The sequence below is a fragment of the Chelonia mydas genome, chromosome 27 (assembly GCF_015237465.2).
Source record: "Chelonia mydas isolate rCheMyd1 chromosome 27, rCheMyd1.pri.v2, whole genome shotgun sequence".
Taxonomy (NCBI): Eukaryota; Metazoa; Chordata; order Testudines; family Cheloniidae; genus Chelonia; species Chelonia mydas.
Genome location: NC_057860.1, coordinates 8395607 through 8420641, shown reverse-complemented (window position 1 = coordinate 8420641; position 25035 = coordinate 8395607). Strand labels below are relative to the sequence as shown.

The following is a 25035-nucleotide window of genomic DNA, read 5'->3' as shown; positions in this document are numbered from 1 at the left end:
CGACAGCCCCCCGAAGCGGCACCCCGAGTGGGCTGGGGCTGGAGGGGAGGCCAGCACAGGGCCGGGGAGAGAGACCCGGGCCATGGACACCACACAGGGGGAGGAGAGAGACAGGCTGGATGGGGCGCCGGCGTGGAGCATGCTGGGCTGGCCTTGCCAGCGTGGGGACGGGCGAAGGCAGGCGGAGAGGAAAGGGGCGACCCCGCGCCATGCTGAATGAGCCGGATGGGCGGCTGCTCGAGGGGGCCCTTGGCAACAGGGGAGAGGGGGATCCAGCCATGTTGCCATAGGAATGGCTGTGTATGCCATGGGTGCAGGGAGGAGAGGGCAGGCCCAAGGAGAGAAGCCGGTAGGACCCCAGGACAACAGGGGGTGGGAGGTGGGGGAGCCACTGAGCGAGCGCGGAGGGGGCTCTTGGGTTTCTCAACTACTCCAAGGGCGGCAGCCGGGCTCAGGGAGCGCACGGCCCACCTGTCCACTGGGAGGACGAGCCAGCCAGCCCTGGAGCAGGAGAGCACCGGCGGGTGCCTGATTCGTAAGGAGATGGTGCTGGCTTGTGCGGGAATTGCACACGCACAAACAGCCACAGCCGCCCTGCGCTCCCGACTGCCCGCGCGCACACACGCCCAGCCGTCTGCGTATGTGCATGCAGACACACACACGCAACTGCACGTACACCACGTGAATCCTTGGAGGCGCTGGCATACACATAGCTATCTGCCCCCGCTCACACCCGTGCTCGCACCCCCACTCGCACACACGGACGCACAATCACAGACGTGCCGACACTCGCAGGCTCACACACACACACGCCCGCGCGCTCGCCCGTTCACACGGACCTGGCCAGACACCCAGCACCACACACTCAGACGTTTCCATTCCCCCCAGCTCCCGATCCTGAGCCCCTGCCCCTGGCTCCATCTGTCCGGGAGGAAACGTCTCCTTTTGTATCCGAAGGCAGCCAACCCTCCCGCCAGGACCCACCAGCTACTGGCCACTCTGCCAAGCAATGCCCCCAGCCCTGCTGCCCCAGATCCGGCCTCTGCTCGTCCTGCATTGGTACTGAGAGAGGGTGTGGGAGACCCCCCTGAGCCAGCCCTCCACCTCCCCACCCCGGGAATCCCAGGGCACTCTCCAGAACTATGGGGCGTCTGTGCCGCAGATGTGCATGGAGCTGTACAACACGAATGCAGATACGCTCCCTGCCCTAGGCAGAGGGCACCAATGTGGGGTGCTGGCAGGCTTGCCCGCTGCATGTCGGGGAGGAGGGGGCAGGGCCCCGTTCCCCCCTCCCACTGAATCCCCCCAAGTCCCAGCCCAGTGGGCTTACCCTGATCCAGCGGGGTGCGGTGCAGAGACGCAGTGCGACACAGGGGTGCGGGTGGCCTGGCTGAGTCCCTCCGTGCTCTGCACTGCCAGAGCCAGCTCCGGAGGTTTATATCTCCCCTTACACCCCCCCCCCAGCCTCCCCCTCCCGGCTGCCCCTGCATCATCACTCCCCCACTCTGGGCAGCTGCTCTGACGTCACCGTCCGCTTGTGCCGCCCACCCCTGCTGGGCAGTGGGTCCAGGTCCCTCCTCCCCAAGCAGTCTCCCTAGCACCATGGCTGTCTCTCCCCTTTGCTTAACTCTGGGAAGGATCCAGGAGCTATGAAGAGGGCTCCCCAAAGACAGACACAGGGTAATCCAGCATCCCCATGCCCTTGCCCCCAAGAGGGGAGACCTGGGCTCTGTGGGGGTCTCCGGCTGGGAGAGGATCTCAGCTCTCCAGGAGATGCCAATTGGGATGATGTGCTAAGGGCGGACTTGCCCTGAGGGGAGGGGCCACTGGAGACACCCCAATGTGCCCACTCTCCTCCCCCAGCCCAGCTCTGGGACCCCACAGAGGCTGGGAGGCCCCCACACAGGGTCCTGTGTGGGAACAGGCATCCATTGTTCAGCGCCAGGGGAGGTAGGGTTAATATTTCACCAGATCAGTCACCTCCGAGCCCCCTGCAGAGAACAGCCCCCTCCCACTGACCTCTGAGAGCCAAGGGGGACAAGGAGTCCAGACTTTCACTGGGGAGAAGGGGACCGACAAGATGCCCAGGATGGGCCAGAAGGTGTTTGGCCCAAGGCCGCCCAGTGAGTCAGCGGCAGAGCCCGGCCTGGAACCCAGGAGTCCTGATGTCCCATCCCCTGCTCCCACCACCTCATGCAGCTGCTGCATTGACCTGAGGGGCCTTGTGTTTGCAGAGGGGTCTCTCCCCCCAGTGCTCTTTGCCCCACGTGGGAGCTTCCCTGCATGTGCATGGAGAGACCGTTTCAATTAAGGTGGACAGAGGGTAGTGGGGCCATAGATTACGTTACATTAGAATAAAACCAAAGCCCACACGGGAAGCCCTTCTGGCCTCCGTCAGAGACAGCCTGGCAAATGGGAATCTGCAGCCAGCCCTGGTGCAGGAGGAGAGAAGAAGATAAGAACGGCCACACTGGGTCAGACCAAAGGTCCATCTAGCCCAGTGTCCTGTCTTCCGACAGTGGCCAATTCCAGGTGCTTCAGAAGGAATGAACAGACCAGGGAATCATCAAGTTGCCCTGTTGCCCACTCCCAGCTTCTGGCAAACCGAGGTTAGGGGCACCATCCCTGCCCATCCTGGCTAATAGCCATTGGTGGCCATGTCCTCAGTGAACTTATCTCGTTCTTTTTTGAACCCTGTTATAGTCTTGGCCTTCACAACATCCTCTGGCAATGAGTTCCACAGGTTGACTGTGTGTTGTGTGAAGAAAGACTTCCTTCTGTTTGTTTCAAACCCGCTGCCTATTCATTTAATTTGGTGGCCCCTAGTTCTTGTGTTATGAGGAGGAGTAAATAACACGTCCTTATCTACTTTCTCCACACCAGTCATGATTTTATAGACCTCTGTCACCTCTCCCCTTAGTCGTCTCTTTGCCAAGCTGAAAAGTCCCAGTCTTATTAATCTCGCCTCATACGGAGCCCTAATCATTTTTGTTGCCCTTTTCTGAACCTTTTCCAATCTATATATTTTTGAGATGGGGCCACCACATCTGCACGCAGTATTCAGGAGCCAGCAGTTGCCGAAGAAACCTGGCATCCGCCAGCAGGTGGCACCCCAGGCCGGGCAGTGCTGGGAGCCCACAGCTAGGCCAGGGTCGCGGGAACCGTTCCCAGGGGCTGGGGAAACCCGGGCCAGGCAGGGTCAGGCCCGGCGGGCCCAGATGTGGGTGATGGAGGCCGAGGGCTGTGGAAACTCTGGCTTTGGAGCTGGTGCAGCCGCGGCTGGAATCCTGTATGCAGAGCCGGGGCCCACAATTCAAGGACGCCGGCAAACTGGAGGCGGGGGGGGGGGGGTCTCCGAGGTTATAGCAGCTGAGCTCCTGGAGTCTCTCTCTTTAGGCGAGCAAAGAGAAGGCGAAGGGGTGACTATCCCAGTCCATCCGTCCCTCCAGCGGGAGCCACACATTGGCAACGGGCTCCACCGTCTAGCAGGCAAAGGTCTAACAGGCTGGAAGTAGAAACTGGACAAATTCAGACTGGAAATAAGGTGCAAGTTGTTACCCGTGCAGGTAACTGACCATTGGAACAACGTGCCCAGGGCTGTGGTGGATTCTCCGTCACTGGCAGTTTACAAATCCCACACGGACGTGGGTCTGGAAGATCTGCTCTGGTCCAGCCGGGAATTAATCCAGGGCCGCTCTGGGGCCTGTGTTATGGAGGAGGTCCCTCTCCATCACAACCTATGAAAGGTGGGCTGGTGCCCAAAGTGGAACAAAGCCAAATCAGGGGACATGACACCCCCCCAAAATCTGTGGGGAGGGAGGGGCTGCAACTACCCCCCCTGTGATGGGGGTCCATGGGCAGTAGCTGCCGCTCTGTCCTCTCCCTGTCCTCTCCACGCCCACGCGGCTGGCGCTCAGCGAGGCCAAACCCAGCCCCAACGGAAAGGGGAGGTACACCCACCACACACACACCCTGCTGTGGGTTGGGCTGCTAAAGGCCACGGCACCACGAGGAGTAAGCGCATGGGGCAGGTGTTCGGGTCGAAGATACACTACCCTTGGTCGGCCCAGAGCCCCCCAGATCAGCCGGGAGGGCAGCTGATGAGCAGGTGAGCCCGAGGCAGTGCGGTCCAGCAGGCGGAGCACTGGCCTCAGGAGACCGCTGTCACGCAGGGCCGTCCTTAGCCATACGCGGCTGTGTAGGGCACCTGAAAATTTGGGGCACCCCTAGGTCTTAGTTTTCAGAGTAGCAGCCATGTTAGTCCGTATTCGCAAAAAGAACAGGAGGACCTGTGGCACCTTAGAGACTAACAAATTTATTAGAGCATAAGCTTTCGTGGGCTACAGCCCACTTCATCGGATGCATAGAATGGAACATATACATATATTTACATATATATACAGATAAGTTGGAAGTTACCATACAAACTGTGAGAGGCTAATTAGTTAAGATGAGCTATTATCAGCAGGAGAAAAAACTTTTGCAGTGATAATCCAGATGGCCCATTGAGACAGTTGACAAGAAGGTGTGAGGATACTTAATTTAAGGAAATAGATTGAATCTGTGTAATGACCCAGCCGCTCCCAGTCTCTCTTCAAACCCAAGTTAATGGTGTCTAGTTTGCATATTAATTCAAGCTCAGAAGTTTCTCCTTGGAGTCTGTTTTTGAAGCTTTTCTGTTGCAATCCTGTTGCAAACCTTAAATCTTTTACTGAGTGGCCAGACAGCTTGAAGTGTTCTCCTACCGGTTTTTGAATGTTATGATTCCTGATGTCAGATTTGTGTCCATTTATTCTTTTGCGTAGAGACTGTCCAGTTTGGCCAATGTACATGGCAGAGGGACATTGCTGGCACATGATGGCATATATCACATTGGTAGACGTGCAGCTGAACGAGCCCCTGATGGCGTGGCTAATGTGATTAGGTCCTATGATGGTGTCCCCTGAATAAATATGTGGACAGAGTTGGCAACGGGCTTTGTTGCAAGGACAGGTTCCTGGGTTAGTGTTTGTGGTGTGTGGTTGCTGGTGAGTATTTTCTTCAGGTTGCGGGGCTGTCTGTAAGCGAGGGCCGGCCTGTCTCCCAAGATCTGTGGCTTAGTGTGTCCCCCGCCCACCACCTTTTCCTATCCCGGTTCTGACCCTCCCCGCAGGCTCCCCCCATAGCTGGCTGCTGCAGCCTGGCGAGTCTTCTTCAGGAGGGGATCTCCTATTTAAACGTGAAAACGCCTCCACCCTGCCAGACCTATAGCTCAACAAAGAAACAGGGAAATGGCTTCTTTACCACTTGACAGGTTTCAGAGTAACAGCCGTGTTAGTCTGTATTCGCAAAAAGAAAAGGAGGACTTGTGGCACCTTAGAGACTAACCAATTTATCTGAGCATGAGCTTTCGTGAGCTACAGCTCACTTCATCGGATGCATAGCATATCGTGGAAACTGCAGAAGACATTATATACACACAGAGACCATGAAACAATACCTCCTCCCACCCCACTCTCCTGCTGGTAATAGCAGGAGAGTGAGTTTGTGTGTGTGGTTTTTGGACGGGGGTGAGGGGGTGAGAGAACCTGGATTTGTGCAGGAAATGGCCCACCTTGATTATCATACACATTGTGAAGAGAGTGGTCACTTTGGATGGGCTATTACCAGCAGGAGAGTGAGTTTGTGTGGGGGGGGGGGGGCGGAGGGTGAGAAAACCTGGATTTGTGCTGGAAATGGCCCAACTTGATGATCACTTGAGATAAGCTATTACCAGCAGGAGAGTGGGGTGGGAGGAGGTATTGTTTCATGGTCTCTGTGTATATAATGTCTTCTGCAGTTTCCACAGTATGCATCCGATGAAGTAAGCTGTAGCTCACGAAAGCTCATGCTCAAATAAATTGGTTAGTCTCTAAGGTGCCACAAGTACTCCTTTTCTTTTTACCACTTGAATGGCTCTTTAAAAAGCATTTGCCAACCCCCAGGTATAGGCTGTCAGTTTCTGAACATACCAAGCAAAACAGTTGTGCGTTCCTGTAATATTTACTCCGCCCATGTTAGTCTACAGGACCTTACTTTAAAATTTGCTTTAAAAATATGTCATTAGTGAGCGGCTGAAGATGACAAAAAAAATCCTTGCATAGATTTTTAGATGCACAAGCTGAGGATCCATCTTTAGCCTTAAAGGCTTGGATCTTCAGACAGAGCATTTTTTAAATAAATCCTTCAAAAAACCACCCGCATCTAAAATACACTCGCGAGCCCGGGCTGCCGTCGGGCATAGGGTGACCAGACAGCAAGGGACGGGGGTGGGAGGTAATAGGAGCCTATATAAGAAAAAGCCCCAAATATCAGGTCTGTTCCTATAAAATTGGGACATCTGGTCACCCTATAGGGGCACCAGTTTAATAATACTGCATAGAGCTCCATAAATCCTAAGGACGGCCCTCCCCTGTCCAGGTCTCTGTCTCCCCTTTGCCTTAGCTAGTTAGACTGTAAGGGCTTGGGGGCAGGACCGGTTTGTGCCACACCCAGCACAATGGGGCCCTGACTTGAGGGCTGCTAGAATACAAATAGCCCAGCTTTCACTCTCAGGCGTCACAACCTCCCAGAGAGGGAGGGCACTGCCGAATCTTGAGCTGCTGGAGTCCAGGGATGATGAGAAAATCTCTGCTTTCATATTACAAAAAAGGCCGTTTTTAGACCTTACGACCAAGAGAAAGCCACAAAAACGTGACGTGAGTGCGACCCACGGGCTCAGCAAGCAGCAGGCGAACCAACAGATCCCACAGCTCAGTGTTTGTTAAACGTCTCATGCTTTTTCGAGACGGTCCTGTGATTTCGGGGGGCCTGACTGGTGATTTTTGAAAGCTCGGAGTTGGGGACGCTGGCAGACAGCGCCTGGGTCCCAGCTTACGATGGCAAAGTTGGGGGCCTGGAGAGCAGGAGGTCAGATCAGTGTCTCCAACTCCCACACTTTCATTGCAAATCTCACAAGGGCTGGTGCCTCTCTTAAAGCCCCAGCTGCTGGAGTCATGTGATGAAACGCAGCTATTATTAATGTTAAGTATGTTTCTAGTGCTTGCGGTTGCAGAGAAAAACATGAACACATGGCACGAGCTCACCCGGAGGGCTCAGAAATCAGTGGGGCACATGCAGAGAACACACCATTTACAGGGGACTTTGGGGTTTGTTTGTTTTAATTCATGATTTGGGGGGGGAGGCAATTCGTGCTGATGGCTCTAGGGGTCAGTAGAAGCACAGAGAGCCCATCGCTCCCAGGTCACCGCTGCAAACCCAGCCCGGTACGATACCCCACTGCACCCCTCCCAGTGGCCCCTCCGTGAAGCAAGTTTGGTGGGTTCTCGCTACCCAGTGCTCACCCCCATTTGTGGCAAGCCCCGCAGACCACTCTCCTTGCCAGCTGGGGACAGCGTGAGGGGCACAGCATCAGGGCACAGCAGGGGGAGGCTGCCCTGGGATAATTAGAGGACTCCCATCTTCTGGGCTGCCCGTGCACCTTCCACCCAGTGTTTCATCCCTCTGCTTGGTTAGAAGCAGGCTGGGCCCTGTGGGAGGGCAGCAAGCAGCCCCTCCCGCCCCCAGCCGGAGTTCATTTGGCCCATCTCCGCCCACCTTGCCAGCGTGCTGTTTCGCAGCCATCCAGGAGGTGGGTCCCAGTGCCAATCAAGGGCCCTGATCCTGCCCAATCCGTGCCCAGCACTGGGGGGTCAGCACAGCTCCCTGGAATACACCACCTGAGAACTGGCCCAGTGACTAACTGGAGCAGCCCCGGTTCAAGCCCCTCTCCAGGACAGGGGCCGTGTCCCTGTGACACCTGGGGCGGACCCTCTGTTGCCCAGCAGCTACATGGAGCTCGGGGGGGGGGGGGCACCTCAGTTTAAGAGGCTGGCACAACAGGGGCTGCAGCCATATGGCCCAGGGGTCGAGCATCCCGTCACCCTTGGCACGGCAGGGGGATGAGGCTCGGGGAGGGCTCAGTACAGAGCGCGACTCTCACCCCCAACCGAGTTCACTTCTCCTGCCGGGGCTGGGCCTTTGCCGGGACACCAGGGCAGGGGGCGGCATGCAGCCTGGTACTGCTCAGGGTACGGGGCCGAGGACGTGGGACCGGAGCCCAGGGCAGCTGGAACAAATGGGACAAAAGACAGACTCGGACGGCAACGACTCAGCCATTGCTAATATCACTAGTCAGCTCCAGCCACGGCCCCGCCGGCTCCCCGCGACCGAGGGACTTGAGGCTTCGCCAAGTGACGTCCCTCCCCAGAGCCGAGACTCCAGATCGAGCCAGCCCCATGCTCACCCCTGTCTGAGTGGCCAGCTCCACCCTAGCCTCCGAGCCCGATGCTGGCCCATCCCCCAGCCTGCCCCCGCACAGTCCAAAGAGAAGGAGACGAAAAGTCAAACTACACCCCCCCGCCCCCCAACTCCCCTCCACTCACCCCCCAACCCCCAAATCAGAGCTCTGCCCTAGTTCATGCATTGCTGGAGGAGGCAGGCCGGGTCCTTTCCCCTTCACCAGCCGGGCAGGGCGGGGCAGGAGCAGCCTCGCCCCATTCCTAAGGCCCTGATCTCGGAGCCTGGAGTCGGAGCAACCGAAGGTACAGTCCAAAAACCAACCCCCCCCAGCCCCACTGGGGCCAGCAGAGCCCAGGCCCGGGTCTCTCACTCAGCCGCCCGCCCCGGTTCCTATCCAGCCCCAGCACCCGGGCAGGGCAAGTGCTCCCTGATCGCAGCCAGCTGCTTTTGGCCATTAGCGCCAAATTGTCCCTTAAAGGAGTCGCACCCCCTGCCACACATTCCCGACATGCCCATCGTACCTATCTAGCCACTCTCCTGTCCAGCCCCATATCCATCTATCCCCGCATACACTCTACCCAGCCCCATGTCCCTTGATCCCCCTACACTCCCATCTCTCTATCCAGCCCCATATCCCTCAATCCCCCTACACTCCCATCTCTCTATCCAGCCCCATAACCCTCGATCCCCCTACACTCCCATCTCTCTATCCAGCCCCATGTCCCTTGATCCCCCTACACTCCCATCTCTCTACCCAGCCCCATATCCCTCGATCCCCCTGCACTCCCATCTCTCTATCCAGCCCCATAACCCTCGATCCCCCTACACTCCCATCTCTCTATCCAGCCCCATAACCCTCGATCCCCCTACACTCCCATCTCTCTATCCAGCCCCATAACCCTCGATCCCCCTACACTCCCATCTCTCTATCCAGCCCCATAACCCTCGAGCCCCCTACACTCCCATCTCTCTATCCAGCCCCATAACCCTCGAGCCCCCTACACTCCCATCTCTCTATCCAGCCCCATAACCCTCGATCCCCCTACACTCCCATCTCTCTATCCAGCCCCATAACCCTCGAGCCCCCTACACTCATAGAATCATAGAATATGAGAGTTGGAAGGGACCTCAGGAGGTCATCTAGTCCAACCCCCTGCTCAAAGCAGGACCAATCCCCAATTTTTGCCCCAGATCCCTAAATGGCCCCCTCAAGGATTGAACTCACAACCCTGGGTTTAGCAGGCCAAAGCTCAAACCACTGAGCTATCCCTCCCCCCATAAAAATCTTTCCTTATCTTTGCAGGTGACTTGCTGAAGCCCTGAAGCATGAGACTTGACTCTAGTCTGTGTTTTAAGATGACTCCCATCTCTCTATCCAGCCCCATATCCCTCGATCCCCCTACACTCCCATCTTTCATTCCAGCCCCATATCCCTCGATCCCCAAACACTCCCATCTGTCTATCCAGCCCCATATCCCTCGATCCCCCTACACTCCCATCTCTCTACCCAGCCCCATGTCCCTCGATCCCCCTACACTCCCATCTCTCTACCCAGCCCCATATCCCTCTATCCCCCTATACTCCCATCTCTCTACCCAGCCCCATATCCCTCTATCCCCCTACACTCCCATCCCTCTATCCAGCCCCATATCCCTCTATCCAGCCCCATATCCCTCTATCCGCCCACACTCCCATCTCTCTATCCAGCCCCATATCCCTCGATCCCCCTACACTCCCATCTCTCTATCCAGCCCCATAACCCTCTATCCCCCTACACTCCCATCTCTCATTCCAGCCCCATATCCCTCTACCCGCCCACACTCCCATCGCTCTATCTAGCCCCATATCCCTCGATCCCCCCCACTCCCATCTCTCTACCCAGCCCCATGTCCCTCGATCCCCCTACACTCCCATCTCTCTATCCAGCCCCATATCCCTCGATCCCCCTATACTCCCATCTCTCTATCCAGCCCCATATCCCTCGATCCCCCTATACTCCCATCTCTCTACCCAGCCCCATGTCCCTCGATCCCCCTACACTCCCATCTCTCTACCCAGCCCCATATCCCTCTATCCCCCTATACTCCCATCTCTCTACCCAGCCCCATATCCCTCGATCCCCCTACACTCCCATCCCTCTATCCAGCCCCATATCCCTCTATCCAGCCCCATATCCCTCTACCCGCCCACACTCCCATCGCTCTATCTAGCCCCATATCCCTCGATCCCCCCCACTCCCATCTCTCTATCCAGCCCCATATCCCTTGATCCCCCTACACTCCCATCTCTCTATCCAGCCCCATAACCCTCTATCCCCCTACACTCCCATCTCTCATTCCAGCCCCATATCCCTCTATCCCCAAACACTCCCATCTGTCTATCCAGCCCCATATCCCTCGATCCCCCTATACTCCCATCTCTCTACCCAGCCCCATGTCCCTCGATCCCCCTACACTCCCATCTCTCTATCCAGCCCCATATCCCTCGATCCCCCTATACTCCCATCTCTCTACCCAGCCCCATGTCCCTCGATCCCCCTACACTCCCATCTCTCTATCCAGCCCCATATCCCTCTATCCAGCCCCATATCCCTCTATCCCGCTACATTCCCATCTCGCTATCCAGCCCCATATCCCTCTATCCCCTCACACTCCCATCTCTCTATCCAGCCCCATATCCCTCTATCCGCCCACACTCCCATCGCTCTATCCAGCCCCATATCCCTCGATCCCCCCCACTCCCATCTCTCTATCCAGCCCCATATCCCTCGATCCCCCTACACTCCCATCTCTCTATCCAGCCCCATATCCCTCGATCCCCCTACACTCCCATCTCTCATTCCAGCCCCATATCCCTCGATCCCCCTACACTCCCATCTCTCTATCCAGCCCCATATCCCTCGATCCCCCTACACTCCCATCTTGCTATCCAGCCCCATATCCCTCTATCCCCCCACACTCCCATCTCTCTATCCAGCCCCATATCCATCGATCCCCCCACACTCCCATCTCTCTACACATATTCATCTATCCCCATACACACCCACCTAATCTATCTAGCCATCCCCATATTTGTCTGTCTATCCCCATCCATCCATCTCCAGACGCACCCGTCTAATCTCTCTATCTGTCTACCCCTCCCTCCCCAAACACACCCATCTCTCTCTCTCTCTCTCTCTCTCTGTGTTATTAAGTTGGTGCTGTGGGACCTGACAGCCTCCGTCCAGCCCTTCCACCCGTCTGACCTTTCTTTTAACCCCGGGTTCCCGGCCCTGCGGCCTGTGCTGGGGAGGGACAGAAACACTCCAGACGTGGGTTGTTTCCGTTCAACTTGCTCTTTATTATGGAGGCAGAGACCAGAGGCTCCACTGGAAATATATATATATAAATGACGTACAAAATAAAATCAACCCGATTCGGGGGGACAGCGAGGGGTCGGGATCCAGCCGCTCAGACTGGCCACTGCACACAGACATCATTACAACGACAACCCAGAGAGGCGCCCCTGCCCCGCGCCCCCAGGGCCCACATCCATCTCTGTGAGCCCCGCCGTGGGGTTGGGGGGTGGTCCTCAGCGCCGAGCACGGCGGTGCAGCCTCTCCAGGTGCTGTATGGGGGGGAGGTCTCGGTGCCTCGGAGGGGGCTGGGGTGGGGCTGGGGACGGGGCCGGGAAAGAGTCGGGGGGGAGGAGGGATGACCCTCTTTGCAGAGAGATTTCCAGCTCCTCAGGGTTCAATTAAAAACGCAAATGACACCAAAAGACTCGGAACATTTAAAAAGAGACCGGGGTGGGGGAGCAGGGAGCCCGTCACCATAGGTAGGAGTCCTCGTACCTGCCGGAGAGAATGGGGAGTTAGACACTGGGGCAAGGTCAGGCGGAGCCCCCCCCTCCCCACCAGCCCCCTCCTCAAGCTCTGCCCCCTCAGCCTTATCCCCATCTCTCCCTCCTCCCCACAGAGCAGCCAGTCGCTGACCCCCACCAGCAGGGAGAGGCAACCCCCCCCCCATTCCACCACTGGGACACGCTTTTCCCTTCCCCCAACCTACAGGGTGGGCAGGGCCAGCCTGGCAGTCAGGAGAGGGGTTGGGGAGGGGTTGGGGCATATGGGGATCACCCCTCCCTGTACCCCAGCATAGCCCCCCCCTTCAACCTGTACCACTCATGTCGGACCCGAGCCATGGAGTTTGGATCCGGATTCCAAGTCCCCTCACTGAGGGGGGTCCAATCTGGGAAAGGGGCGGGGGGTGGATCCGGGCCCTAGGGGCCATCGGCTCCAGATGTCTGCTCAGGTCTAGGTCCCATGAGCAGCCAGTTCCCAGGGGGTGGTGTAGGACAATGCGGGGCGCTCGGACCACAGCGTGGACAGGGCCCCAGTGCATCCCCTGCCACCCTGGAGGTTGGGGCGGGGGGGACTGCTGACTTTGGAGCGAAGGGAACCCCAGAGGCCAGGGGCGCGCTCACCGCGATCTGTCGGCGTGATCGCTGCTGTCCCCGAAGAGCAGCTCGGACATCAAGGCCTCGGGGCTGGATCTCTTCCCATACCTGGGGAGCAGTTAAGCAGAGCACTGGGTTCACGGACCCCGCCTGGCCGGGGCAGGCCCCAGAGCCCAGCATCCTCCCGGCTACTCAGAAAGGGGGGAAGGGGCACGGATGGGGGGCAGATGGGATCAGTGAGAGTGGAGCGTGCCAGGGCGCGGGGGAAGGGAGGCACAAGGCATGGGGAGGTGTCTGAGTGTGCGAGGGCAGTGCGAGTGTGTGGAGAGGGCTGTGGGGGGGGGTGTCTTAGTGTGTGGAAAGGGCTGGGTGGGGGGGATGTGCAAGTGAGGGGCTAGGGACCTGGCAGAGGAGGGTTGCAAGCAGTCCCCTCTGGTTTGCAATTAGCATGTATTAGCCCCTGGCTAACGGGCTCCTGCAGGGCAAGCTGCGTTGATGGAGCTGGTGCTTAATGTCCTGTTTCATGGCTGCCGTCTTCACTGTGCTCCCCAAAGGACCCCCCAGGGGCCAGGGGACCCGGCAGCCTGCCTCTTCCACGGGCTACACTGGGAGATTATCCAGGGCAGACAGAGAATAAAACTCACGATTCTCGCTGGAGTGAGAACACGGAGCTGGGAATGACGCCGCAGACCCAGATCTGGCTGCGAATGGGGGCTAGGGGAATAAACCACCTAGGAGGCCCAGGCCTGCCCCATTCAGACACACACCCACACAGGGAAAAAACCCAGGCAAAGTCATGCACAAAGACCCACATTTGTGCATAACTGCCCGTGTTCAAAAAGACACACGCGCACCACCACCCACAGAGCGCAGACTTTTGCACCGATAGGTGCAGAGACACCCCGGGCTTGTGCACAAACATGCCCCCCCACCACCGGGCACCCGACCCGGCAACCCCTGGGCACAAACACAGACTCTCCTGCACAAAACCCATGAGATTCCTGCACAGCAAAAACACACACACACGTACAGACCCCCGCGCTGGCCCATGCCCAAACCTGGACACTTGTGGCCAGACGCACAGACACACCCGTGCAGGGCGTGGACAAACACAAATGTGTGCCCAGCCCAAGCCGCCCACACGCACCGCTGCCTCGTCACTAGGTTGATGTAATGCCGAAGGGCAGAGAAGTATTTGGCCATTTCTTCCGGGGAGGCGTCATCTCCGGGGTTCTCTGGTTTCGGGGGGTAGGCCTCCACCAGCGCCCCCAAGCAGAACAGCACGCAGAGGGTCACGGCAACCAGCATGGGCCAGAGCTTCCCAGAGGCGACCATCTGAGAGCGGGGCAAAAAACGGGGTGAACACGCCGTGCGAATATAGACATGGCCCCTGCCACCCTCTCCACTGACCCCTGCTGGGCAGCTGCGTTTCTATGGGGAAGGGGTTGCTGCCAGTCCAAGGACCCAATAAAAGTGGTCCTGAACTTCACGAATCTCCAAGGTTCTGGCTGGGGGCACAGATTCACCTGCTCGCCCCTCACCCTAAGGCCAACACACCCTGTTGTCTTATTTGAATCAGGAGAGCTGGGCTCTGCCACCGATCTGCTGGGTGACCTTGGGCAAGTCACTTCCCTTCTGTGTGCCTCTTTCCCCTCCCACCCTTTGTGTGTCTATTTCGATTGGAAGTCCTGCCTCTCAGGAGCCCGCCCATGGCTGGGGCTGCTAGATGTTGCTATCATACAAACAGGAATGGCTGCCCAGCTGCAATCATGTCCCATCCCCTATGGGACACTGATCCTTCCCAGTTCCTTAGAGGACTGTGTGCTCATTTGCTGAGACATCCAGCCCAGGGGACATTTCCATGTACCAAGGAGGGGGACAACCCATCGGCCCTGTTCTTCTCCTGCAAACGCACAGGGCAGCTGAGTTGCTGAGCATCCTGATCCCAGATTCTGGTCCCCCTTCCGATTCCTGACCTCCAGCTCCCTGCGGTCCCCCACAGGGCCTGCCGTTCATCCCTACAGGTTTGCACCTCCTGGGTGGAAGCCTCCTCTCATTCAGGCTGGGGCAGCCCCCCCCAGAGCCACGTGGTTGTAACCAAGAGGTGAATTTGGCCTGCTGTGTCACCACACAGAAAGCTGGGACTTTCAAAGGAGCCCGAATTAAGTGCCCAGCTCCCTCTGGCATCCCATAAACAAGTCACTTTTCCACCTCCCCAAAGCAGCCAGCTCTGGGGTGGAACACAGCAGCTGTTCAACACGAACAGCCTGATTCTGCTGTCACCTATGCCGTTGTAACAGCATTAACTTCCATGGCATTACTCCTGATTTACGCCAGGGCAGCGAAGCTCAGACTCTGGCCCTACATTTCCATTTCCTGTCTGTATTACAGGGGGGTGGATACACTGATATTTGGCATAGCGCTTCGACGCAGTAAAGCTAAGACTCCAGACCACCATCCATATTCATTCATTTATGCACCCAGGCTTAACGAGACGAACGCCGCATTTAGGACCAGACTCTGAGCTCAGTTACGCCCCTGCAAATCAGCCACAGAAGATAATGAGTTACACTGGTAGAAATGCACCCAGGTCCCTACTAGTCTGTGTGCATCCATAGAGTTGCAGTGTTACTTCCATCACACTCTTTGCACGCCTGGCGCTGTACAGATAAAAGAGATGGGGCCCTTTTGTGTCTCTGCCCCGCTGCACACGTATCCGCGTGTGCAGGCCCGTCTCTAGATCTGCACTGCTATTTGGTGTGTGTGCGATGGACAGGAGGAGTGAGTGTTTCCGTTGTGTTTCCCTGCTGCATACATACTGTAAAGACCGGGGGGGGGGGGGTTCTAGACGATGCCCCTGAAATCAAGTGTCTAAAAGCAACTCGACAGAGGCAGGCTTCACCCCACTGATTCTAAGGGCATCATGCCAGGGCTGAGGTCGGCCCTGCCACACTGGCTTCCCTTTAGTAAGCATGAGACCCATCTACATGTTCCCCTGACCCACCTTCCTGGAAATGTGAAGAGATGGCTACTCAGCCCCTACCTGAGAGCCTGTATCGCCCTCCGCTGACAGCCCCCCTCGCTCATCAGACACCGCTCCCCAGGGAATAATGAACTGAGACCCAAAGCAGGAGAGATTTGGGGGCGGGGAGGGGGAGGGAAAGCAAGATGCCCCTCAGACCCTCCTCTTTAGGAGTCACCCCCATTCCCTCCTCCCCAGGCTTTCCTTATTATTATGATTGATATTGTGCTGGCCCTGAACACAGCCCAACACCCCCGTTGTGCCAAATGGTGTTCATCAGGGGTTCTCAATCTGGGGGTCGGGACCCCTCAGGGGGTCGCGAGGTTATTACATAGGGGGTCATAAGCTGTCAGCCTCCACCCCAAACCCTGCTTTGCATCCAGCATTTATAATGATGTTAAATATTTTAAAAAGTGTTTTTAATTTATAAGGGGGGGTCGCACTCAGAGGCTTGCTAGTTGAAAGGGGTCACCAGTACAAAAGTTTGAGAACCCCGGGTTATTTGGTGTTTTACGGTAGCACCTCAGAGCCCTAGGCATGGCCCAGGACCCAGAGTGCCAGGCACTGCTCATTATGATGTTAATTATGGTAGCACCTAGGAGGCCCAGGACCCCAGAGTGCCAGGCACTGCACATTATTAGGTGTATTACGGTAGCACCTAGGAGGCCCAGGACCCCAGAGCGCCAGGCGCTGCACATTATTAGGTGTATTACGGTAGCACCTAGGAGGCCCAGGACCCCAGAGCACCAGGCGCTGCACATTATTAGGTGTATTACGGTAGCACCTAGGAGGCCCAGGACCCCAGAGTGCCAGGCACTGCACATTATTAGGTGTATTACGGTAGCACCTAGGAGGCCCAGGACCCCAGAGCGCCAGGCGCTGCACATTCCCACTGTGCTTGGCCAGTAACTCCCAGGGCCACCCCTGCCCCGGAAGCTGATGGGAGTGAGAGACTCGGGGCCAACCCCCCCCCCCACCCAGTCGAACTGGGATGGCCCCAAACAATGGGGGTCTCTCCGCTTCCCTTGGGGAGGCCATGCCACCACCCACAACCTCCCTCTTTGCTCAGCTTATCCCTGACTGGGGGCAAACTGACCCCACCCCAGCTCCCCACCCCCAAGGGCAGCGCCTGGCCCCCAGCTAAGCCCCTGGCCGAGCTACTCACCGCGGGCAGGCGTCGGGGCGCAGGAGGTAGAGAGAGGTGCGGGCGTCAGCTGGACAGGATGGGAGAACCTGGAGCTTCCAGTCCCTCTTGCTGCTCTCACCGCTCTGGCTGCTTTGGCTGCTCACCACCCAGGGGCTTTATAGCCCTGCTGGCTCGGGGAAGGAAGGAAGGAGGAAGGCTCCTCCCTCATCCTCTCTCCCTCCCCTTAGCAGTCACTGATCAATGTACTGCCATCAGCCATCCTCGAGCCTCCCCAAGGAGAGCAGGGTCCACACCAAGGGAGGGGGGCACTGGGATGAGTCCCAGGGAGACTGGCTGAGAAGCTTCCCTTTGTAAAGGACACGGGGGTCGGGGGAGAGAGACGGTTGGAGCCGGCTGTGGGACTGACTCCACCACGGCTGGGTGCTGCGGGCGGGCACGGATCAGAACAGGAGAGGGTGGGGGTGGGGGTGCTACAGTGTTTGGACTCAGGAGTCCAGGGGGATGTAGCAGCGAGATTCATTCGGGGTCCCCTGGCAGAGTTGGGGGGGCTAGCCCCTGTGTCCTGGCCAAACCCCCACATCTTCTCTGCATCAGATTCCCACCGTCATCCCAACTGGACCCTCACGCCCTGTCCCAAACTGTTATGTAGCGCTGATGAACAGCCGCCGTGTTCCAGCCCAGAGGTGGCTGCAGTTCAGTGGTGGGTGAAGTGATTCTGGTTGGATGGCGGGGTGCGCAGAGTGAATGGCCCGATCTGTAAGGGGGTCACTCAGGCAGGACCAACCACGCAATAACATTAGTACAGATAGATAGGAGATGATGGAAGGAAGGAGTTGGAATGATAGATGGACAGAAAGACAAATGAACAGAGACAGACAGCAGGCAAAGGAGATTCTCTGTAGACCAATATATAGCTCAGGGATGGGCAAACTTTTTGGCCCGAGGGCCACATCTGGGTATGGAAATTGTATGGCGAGCCATGAATGCTCACAAAATTGGGGGTTGGGGTGCGGGAGGAGGTGAGGGCTCCGACTGGCAAGGGGTTCGGAGGGCAGGAGGGGGATCAGGGCTGGGGGCAGGGAGTTGGGGCGTGGGAGGGCGTCAGGGGTGCAGGCTCCGGGTGGCGCTTACCTCAAGCAGCTCCCAGAAGCAGCGGCATGTCCCCCCTCCGGCCGCCCTTCAGGGCCGAATTAAAACGTCTGGAGGGCCGGATGTGCCCCCTGGGCCGTTGTTTGCCCCCCCCGATATAGCTGGTGAGCTATTCAAATTCTGTGTCTTTGTTCATCTCAATCCTTTCTTTCTCTCTTTTCAATAATCTATTTCAACTCCGGTTTGCCTCGCGGTCCATCTCAATCTTTCTTCTTCTTTCTGCCGTAGACAGACAGACAGACAGCTCCACGACCAGCTCCTCCAACGCTCATTCTCACCCCCCTTCGCCAGGACCAGCCAGAAGCTCAACCCCTGTGTTCCCTGAATGCCAGGACTGGAGGGTGTTTCCGTGTGACCCTACGAGCTTAGGAGGGTCCGCAGAGCTACAGAACATGGAGTGGGGTAGGACAAAGGTTTTGTTGCTGGGTATTTCGACTCTTTGGGGCAGGGCCTTTTCATTGTGGGTCTGTGCTAGACCTAGCACAATGGGGGCCCGATTCCCTATTTGGGGATCTCTCACTGCTAGAATAATATATAATAATACCCGGTGGGCACTTTATTCTCCTGGTGTGACGCCGCGGGGCAGCTACGCCAGGGGTCCCAGCCGAATACCGCTAGCCCCTCGGCCCTGTACCAGCCCAGCGCGTATTCTGTATGTGCCACGTATTCTGGAACCGTCTTCAAAGCATGTGACCGGTGCCACTTTCCAAACTCTTCGCCTGACAAGCCAAGGTTGCCGCAATAACCTGAATCCAACCGGCCTGGCCTGGAGGGAGGGGGAAAAAAACCCTAATTCCCCTTTTTTACATCAAACCCTTTCATGACTGGAAAATCTCATTTCTCCTGGCCTGCTGAGTGCTGTTCCAAAGGGGAAATTCCCCCTCCCCAGCGGGATGAGGCATTAATTTCTAGCCCTGATGGCTCATGAGATATGGCCCCTCGATCTTGTCCATGATCCAAGACTGCCCATTGCTGGGCGGATTCGACATTTCAGGGTCAAAGGGAAAGATTTGGGGGAAGGGGAGCTGTTTGCAGCTGCTTGGGAATTGCAGTGTTAGGCTAGGACGGCAGGGGCAGCCGGGTATGTCTAAACACGCTGCGATCACCCCGCCTCGTGCCGTACCCCAGACCGGGCTGCATCAGTGGGCAGAGTGCAGGTGACACGGATGGAGATGAATCCTGAGCACCACATGACTTGGTCGTTTGTCCCCTCCCCGATCTACACAGGTCACGGCTCGCTCCGCACAAGGCTGTTTGGGGGACGGTGCCAGTGGAAGTGAGGGGGGGAGGCGGGAGCAGCTATAAATAAGCAGCGGTGCGGACGTAGTGACTCAGCGGCGGAGGAGAAAGGAGGACAGGAACATAAAAGGCAAACGCTCCAAAACGGCTTACGTAACGCAAACGGTTATGACACTGGCTTCAACTTCTGGCTTTGCCGCCGACTCCCTGGGTGACCTTGAGCAAGTCACTTAGACCCGGATCCTCAAAGGGATTTAGGTGCTGAACGCCCATGGGAGTTAGGTGCCTAGACACCTTTGAGAATCTGGGCCTCAGTCTCTCTTTGCCTCAGGTTCCCATCTGTACAATGGGGATACAAGCATTGCCTTGCTTGGGGGGGAGGTGTCAGGATAACGCCATTGATTCTGGGGGATATGCTTGGAGCCATGTCACCAATGTGGAAGAAAGGGTCCGGGGTGGAGATGATAGACAGAGCGAGCAGCCTCTGGGCTCAGTAGTGCTTCCTGCTATTCAAACACCTAGCAAGAGACAGTCCCTGCCCCCAAACAGTTTCCAGCTGAAATAGATGAGATAGACACAAGCTCAGGCAGGGAAACTGAGTCACGGAATAAGAGACTTGCTCAAGGCCACACGCTCAATGAGTGGCAGAGGTGAGACTAGAACGCAGGTCACTGCCCTAGCCATTGGACCACACTGCCACTTGGGAAAGCCCCGGGGAAATTCACTGGGGATCTGCCCTGGGTATTGACCCAACCAGCCACGGGGGCGCCATTTACATGGGAACAGAGCTGGCGCGCTCACCTAGCCAGCCACAGTAAATATTTACAAGACACACGGCGCAGCTGCCGGAGAGCTGGCGTCTGCCATGCAGGGGAGCACATGGTCAGGGGCATGAACTCTCCATCCTTGGGTGGAAGAGACCGGGCAGTGGCTCAGTGAGCTTTCCCAAATCCCAGCCATGGGAGGGCTGCAGCGCCCGGAGCCTGGGCCACCTCCCCTAGAGCCTGGCTGAGTGACCCGCTCCAATAGCCCAGCACCTGGGACAGTGGCCTCAGGATGGCCAATTCTGCACAGCCAGCTGGGCCCCAGGGGAGAGGCCTCAGGGGGTTTCCCTGACTGCTCAGCACAGGGACGGCAGGGGTGGGGGATCAGCCCTCTGACACCATCCTTGCCACGCGCCGTGCCGACAAAGGCAGCCACGGCGCCAGGGAGCCGGCGTGTCGCTGCGCAGCGTGCCGCTCCCTGGGCGTCCGTCCGTATCCTTTGATGGATTCAGGCCATGAGTCCTTGTCTGGCCCAGTACAAGCTGCACCTTCCAGCAGGCTCCGCGCCCTCCCTCTCCATCCCCGTCCTCTGGGCATTGCTTACGCAGAGCAGGAAGCCAAGGAGAGTCAGGGACTGCGCAATCTGCCTCCCGGGCCGGCCTGTACTGCAGGGGGTCCAGGGGGCGGAGGGGGCTTAGCCAAGGAACCCCAGCACCCAGATCCCCCGCTGCACCAGAGCTCTGTGCAACACAGGGGAAGACACGGCTGCTCCCCTGATCCTCGGGGCTGGTTTAGTCAGAGCCACCTCCGGGCTGCTCTAGCCTACGCCAGCTTGCAATGACCCCATACAGGCCATTCCTCTTGCCACAGACCCTGCACTGTCTCACACACCAGAGAAATCCCTGCCCCCAGCTACTGAGCTGGGGGCAGCTTTATGGGCTCTGCACTGGGACTCAGGAGAAGTGGGTTCTCGTCCTGTCTTGGCTGCCCAGTGCGCTTGGCTGAGTCACTTCCCCATGCTGTGCCTCAGTTTCCCCAGCTGTGAAATGGGGAATAGCGATCCTGTCCTCCGTTGTAAAGTGCTGTGGGCTCTAGGGATGGAAAGGGCTGCCCTGGAACAATTATAACTGGAGGTGAGGAGCTGGCCCTAGGTATCCGGAAGGCTGCTCTGTTACAGTTCAAGTGTCTCAGCCCTTGGGGAGCTGCTAGAACCCCCACTGGTGATAGCTGAACACCTCCCCGCTCCCCGGCTGCCAACTTAGAATAACCCCCAGCCCATTTTTATCAAATCATTTTATTATAGCAGTGCCTGGAGATCAGACCTGCTGGGACCTCTTTGTGCCAGGTGCTGTACAAACACAGAGTCCCTGCCCAGCACAGCTAACAACTGGGGCAGGGGAGAGGGACAGAACAAGAAACCCCAAGCTCTTCCTTAGCTCTTCCCAGCAGTAGATCTCAAAGCACTTTACAAAGGGGAATAATGACACTGGTCTCTTTTTTACAGATGGGGAAACTGAGGCAGGAGGATGACATGACTTGCCCAAGGCCACACAAGCGGCCAGTAGCAGAGCCAGGAATAGAACGCAGGTCTTCTGAGACTCAATTCCCATGGGGTGTGGCGCTGGGGGTTGGACCTTGCCCTAACGCTGTTTGCTGGCACTCCGCTCCGGGGCTGGCACTCCCACTCCTTCCATCCACACCAAGTGCTGGATAAAAGTTCATTTAAAAAAAAATAACCAACATAAAACAAGCTCCGAATGATTTACACACACGTGTGCAATCACACACATGGCCAACCAGCTCAGCCCCATAATTAGAAAGGTTAGTGATTAGTTAATTAATCACCGCTCTGCCATCGAATCTCTCATTAAGACTCTGATTATTCTCCAAGAAAGTTTCCTGGTCCAATCAATAGTCATCAAAGTCCCTTTATGGACTGATGAGTTGCCCTTTGCAGCTCAGTTTCATTAAATCCCAACTCGGCATGGGGGGAACTAATTCTTTATAGATTTGGCATTAAGAGCAAGGGGCCGGATCCCGAGAGATTTGCCTCCTTCCCTCTCAGGCAAAATTCTCATTGAAGTCCCAGGGGCGTTTTCCCTGAATATGGACCAGCTAATACATTGGCACCTTGATAGCCCTTATAACAGGATCTCAAGGCAAATTACAGTCATTCCTTGTTACAATTTATTTGGATTTTATTAATTCCAAGGAGCCCCCATCAAGGATCCGGCTGCCCCAGACAGACAGCATCACGGCAGCTCCGCCCCCAAACAGCTCCTCCTCACTCCCTTGAGATTGGTCAATATCATTCCCCCCGCCCCCACTGCGGATGGGTAAACCAAGGCACAGAGCGGCTAAGCTGGGCATCTGTCAGACATAGCCACCAGTTTGGGGAGCCAATTGGAGCTAGCTGGCCTGGCTTTGGGGATAGCTTAGAGCCCCGGGGCTGCTTTCACTAGGGCTGGTAACCTGCCCTTTTACAGCCAGGATGCTGGCTAAGCCACTCGAATGCTGATAGTCCTCCAACGCCGTCCCACAATTCCCCCCGCGCGCCCAGAGGGACAGACAAGTTCATCCCCAAGTCACTTGGAAAGAACGACAGAGAGGCTCAGCTTCCCGTGCGGCACAAAGCACCATGGGATACATCCTCCCCCGAACTCCTAGCAGCACACATGGGGGCGTGCGGCATGGGTGAGGACGCACGCCCCCGGGCAGGGCTTTGCAGCGTGGCCACTCTCACCCGGGCGAGGCTCACCTGGGTGCTCAGACCCCGGGGCCGACCATCCGGGCTGCCTGGAGCAACAAGGCACCCTGGCTGTAGCAACAGTCGGAGCATTGGCCAAGCTCTCTACCACCACGTCGTTTAACCTAAGCAAGTGAGGCCCCAACTGCCCCCACCAGAGTCGTGCCTCGCTGGCCAGATGACGGGGTCTAGCCTTTGCCTACTGCGCATCCCTCAGTCAGGCTGCAAGAAAGTCTTGCGGTTTTGATTCAACGGTTGCGGCCATATTTTAAAGTTGCGGCTTCGGTGCGGTCAGACATGAGCACGTCAACGTGGCCCTCGACAGACGCTCCCCTGTGGGGTCTAATCTCAGCTTGCCCTTCACCCTGGTTCCTGAGGAATGCCAGCCCCCGCCGGGAGTGCCACCCCCGGGTGCTCCCCCCACACCTTCTTTCAAGATGCGCCGGCCACCTTCCAGCGCAGGGCAGCAGCCCAGAGGAGACACCACGCTCCAAGTTGTCGTTTCCGCACGAAAACCAGGCCCCACCGTGTTCTTACAGTCCTGCCAATGATGGGGACTCCATCACCTCCCTAGGCTGCCTGGTCCAGTGCTTACCTGTCCTTATCCTTAGGAAGTTTTTCCCCAATATCTAACCTAAATCTCTCGTGCTGCAAAGTCAATTGATTCCTTCTTGTCCTACCCTGGGTGGCCATGGAGATCAATTGGTCACCGTCCTCTTTATCACACCCTTTTTACGTCTTTGAAGACTGTTATCTTGTCCCTGCTCTGCCTTCTCCTCTCGAGACTAAATATTCCCCTTCCTTTCAACCTCTCTTCACAGGTTACGTTTTCTAATCCTTTTATAACGTGTGTTGATTTTTAGTCAATCCAGATGATTCCCTACAGGCTGAGTCGAAGCTGGAAGTGGGAAAGGAGCTAGACAGACCAGAGAAAAGAAAGAAAAGAAAAGAAACAGAGAGAAGCAACCGCAGGAACTATTCCAGTGGGAATCCTGAGGTGTATAAAGATATGTCAATTTGCTAGTGTAACAAACAGAGCTGAGTTACCATTGTTTAAGCCACGCTGCATCTGGCCTTCTGTCTGAGCTTCATCGAGAGCCTGTCATCTGAAGCGGATCACCTAGAAGCATGGCAGATAGGGTGACCAGACAGCAAATGTGAAAAATCGGGACAGGGTGTGGGGGGCAATAGGAGCCCATATAAGAAAAAGACCCTAAAATGGGGGCTGTTCCTGTAAAATAGGGACATCTGGTCACCCTAATGGCAGATGCCCCTTCCCTGCCCTTTGTGGGTTATGTACCCAGCCCCTGCCAAACTCCAGGCTCGAACCTGAGCCAATTCAATCACCAGGGTGAGCTGTGGTAAAAGCAAAGGGCTGAGACTTGAGTTTCCTGGATTCTACGACCAGCTCTGGGTGGGAGTAAGGACTAGTGTTCAGAGCAGGCAAACGGAAGCCAGGACAGCTAAGGTCTATTCCCAGCTCAACGTGGTCTAGTGGCTACAACAGGACAACTGAGTTAGAACCCCAGCTCCACATGGGAATGATGTCTAGTGGTTAGAGCAGGGTCAGGATTCCTAAGTTCTATTCCCACCTCAGCCCTTTCTGTGCCTCAGTTTCCCCTTCTATAGAACAGAGGTAATGATACCCACCTGCCCCCAGGTGGGGTTGTGAGGTTTAATGAATTAATGTTAGTAAGAAGCTTTGAGACCCCTAGACAGGAGGGGCAGAGAATTATTACTCAAGCCAGCCCAAACCAAGTTATTTCTTTATTTCCTATCCCATCATTTTAAGAAGACAGAAGCAAATACTCATTGCCCTCTTCCAAGGCCCTGAGGGGGTTTCTAAGGGTCGAGCCAGCCTGAGCCACGCTGACACATCAGGACCCAGATAAGGATGCAAGACACATGATCCTGAGAGCTGATGTGAGTGCCTGACAAATCGTATCATAGATATCAATTACCAGCCAGCAGCTCTGACAAAGGACGTTAAAACCCCCACGAAATAAATAACACCACTGCTTTGCCACAGAGGTAACCCGGAGCTGAACTTTTCTGCCGTTTGCTCTAATGGCCCCAGTCGGGAAGCTGAGATTTAAGACATTATATCTCCTCTTGCTGACAGCCCCGGAGTGGGGCTAAAATCAACGAGGGATTGGGAGCTGGGGCCATGTGGAGCATCTCTCTCTCCCACACGCACAGCTGGAAATAGACTGAGAGAGGCAGACACCCTGCGGGT

The 25035-nt window shown here is 56.7% G+C and overlaps 1 protein-coding gene across 4 annotated transcripts in view; it reads right to left on the bottom strand.

Annotated features, from left to right (window-relative positions):
- Positions 1–11616: 11616 nt before the first annotated feature.
- Positions 11617–25035, bottom strand: part of LOC102934029 (peptide YY) — a 33569-nt gene continuing 20150 nt past the window's right edge. For 2 of the 4 annotated variants that reach the window (XM_043536989.1, XM_043536991.1), the window contains exons 2-4: positions 13880–14067; positions 12760–12840; positions 11617–12130 (exon numbers count right to left, since the gene is read on the bottom strand). In XM_043536989.1, coding sequence (XP_043392924.1) covers positions 12106–12130; positions 12760–12840; positions 13880–14067 — 294 coding nt within the window. In that variant the 3' untranslated portion in view covers positions 11617–12105. Of the gene's footprint in view, positions 12131–12759; positions 12841–13879; positions 14068–16919; positions 17174–23846; positions 23911–25035 lie in introns of those variants that run through there. The other 2 variants (XM_043536990.1, XM_037887076.2) reach the window with 2 other exon arrangements.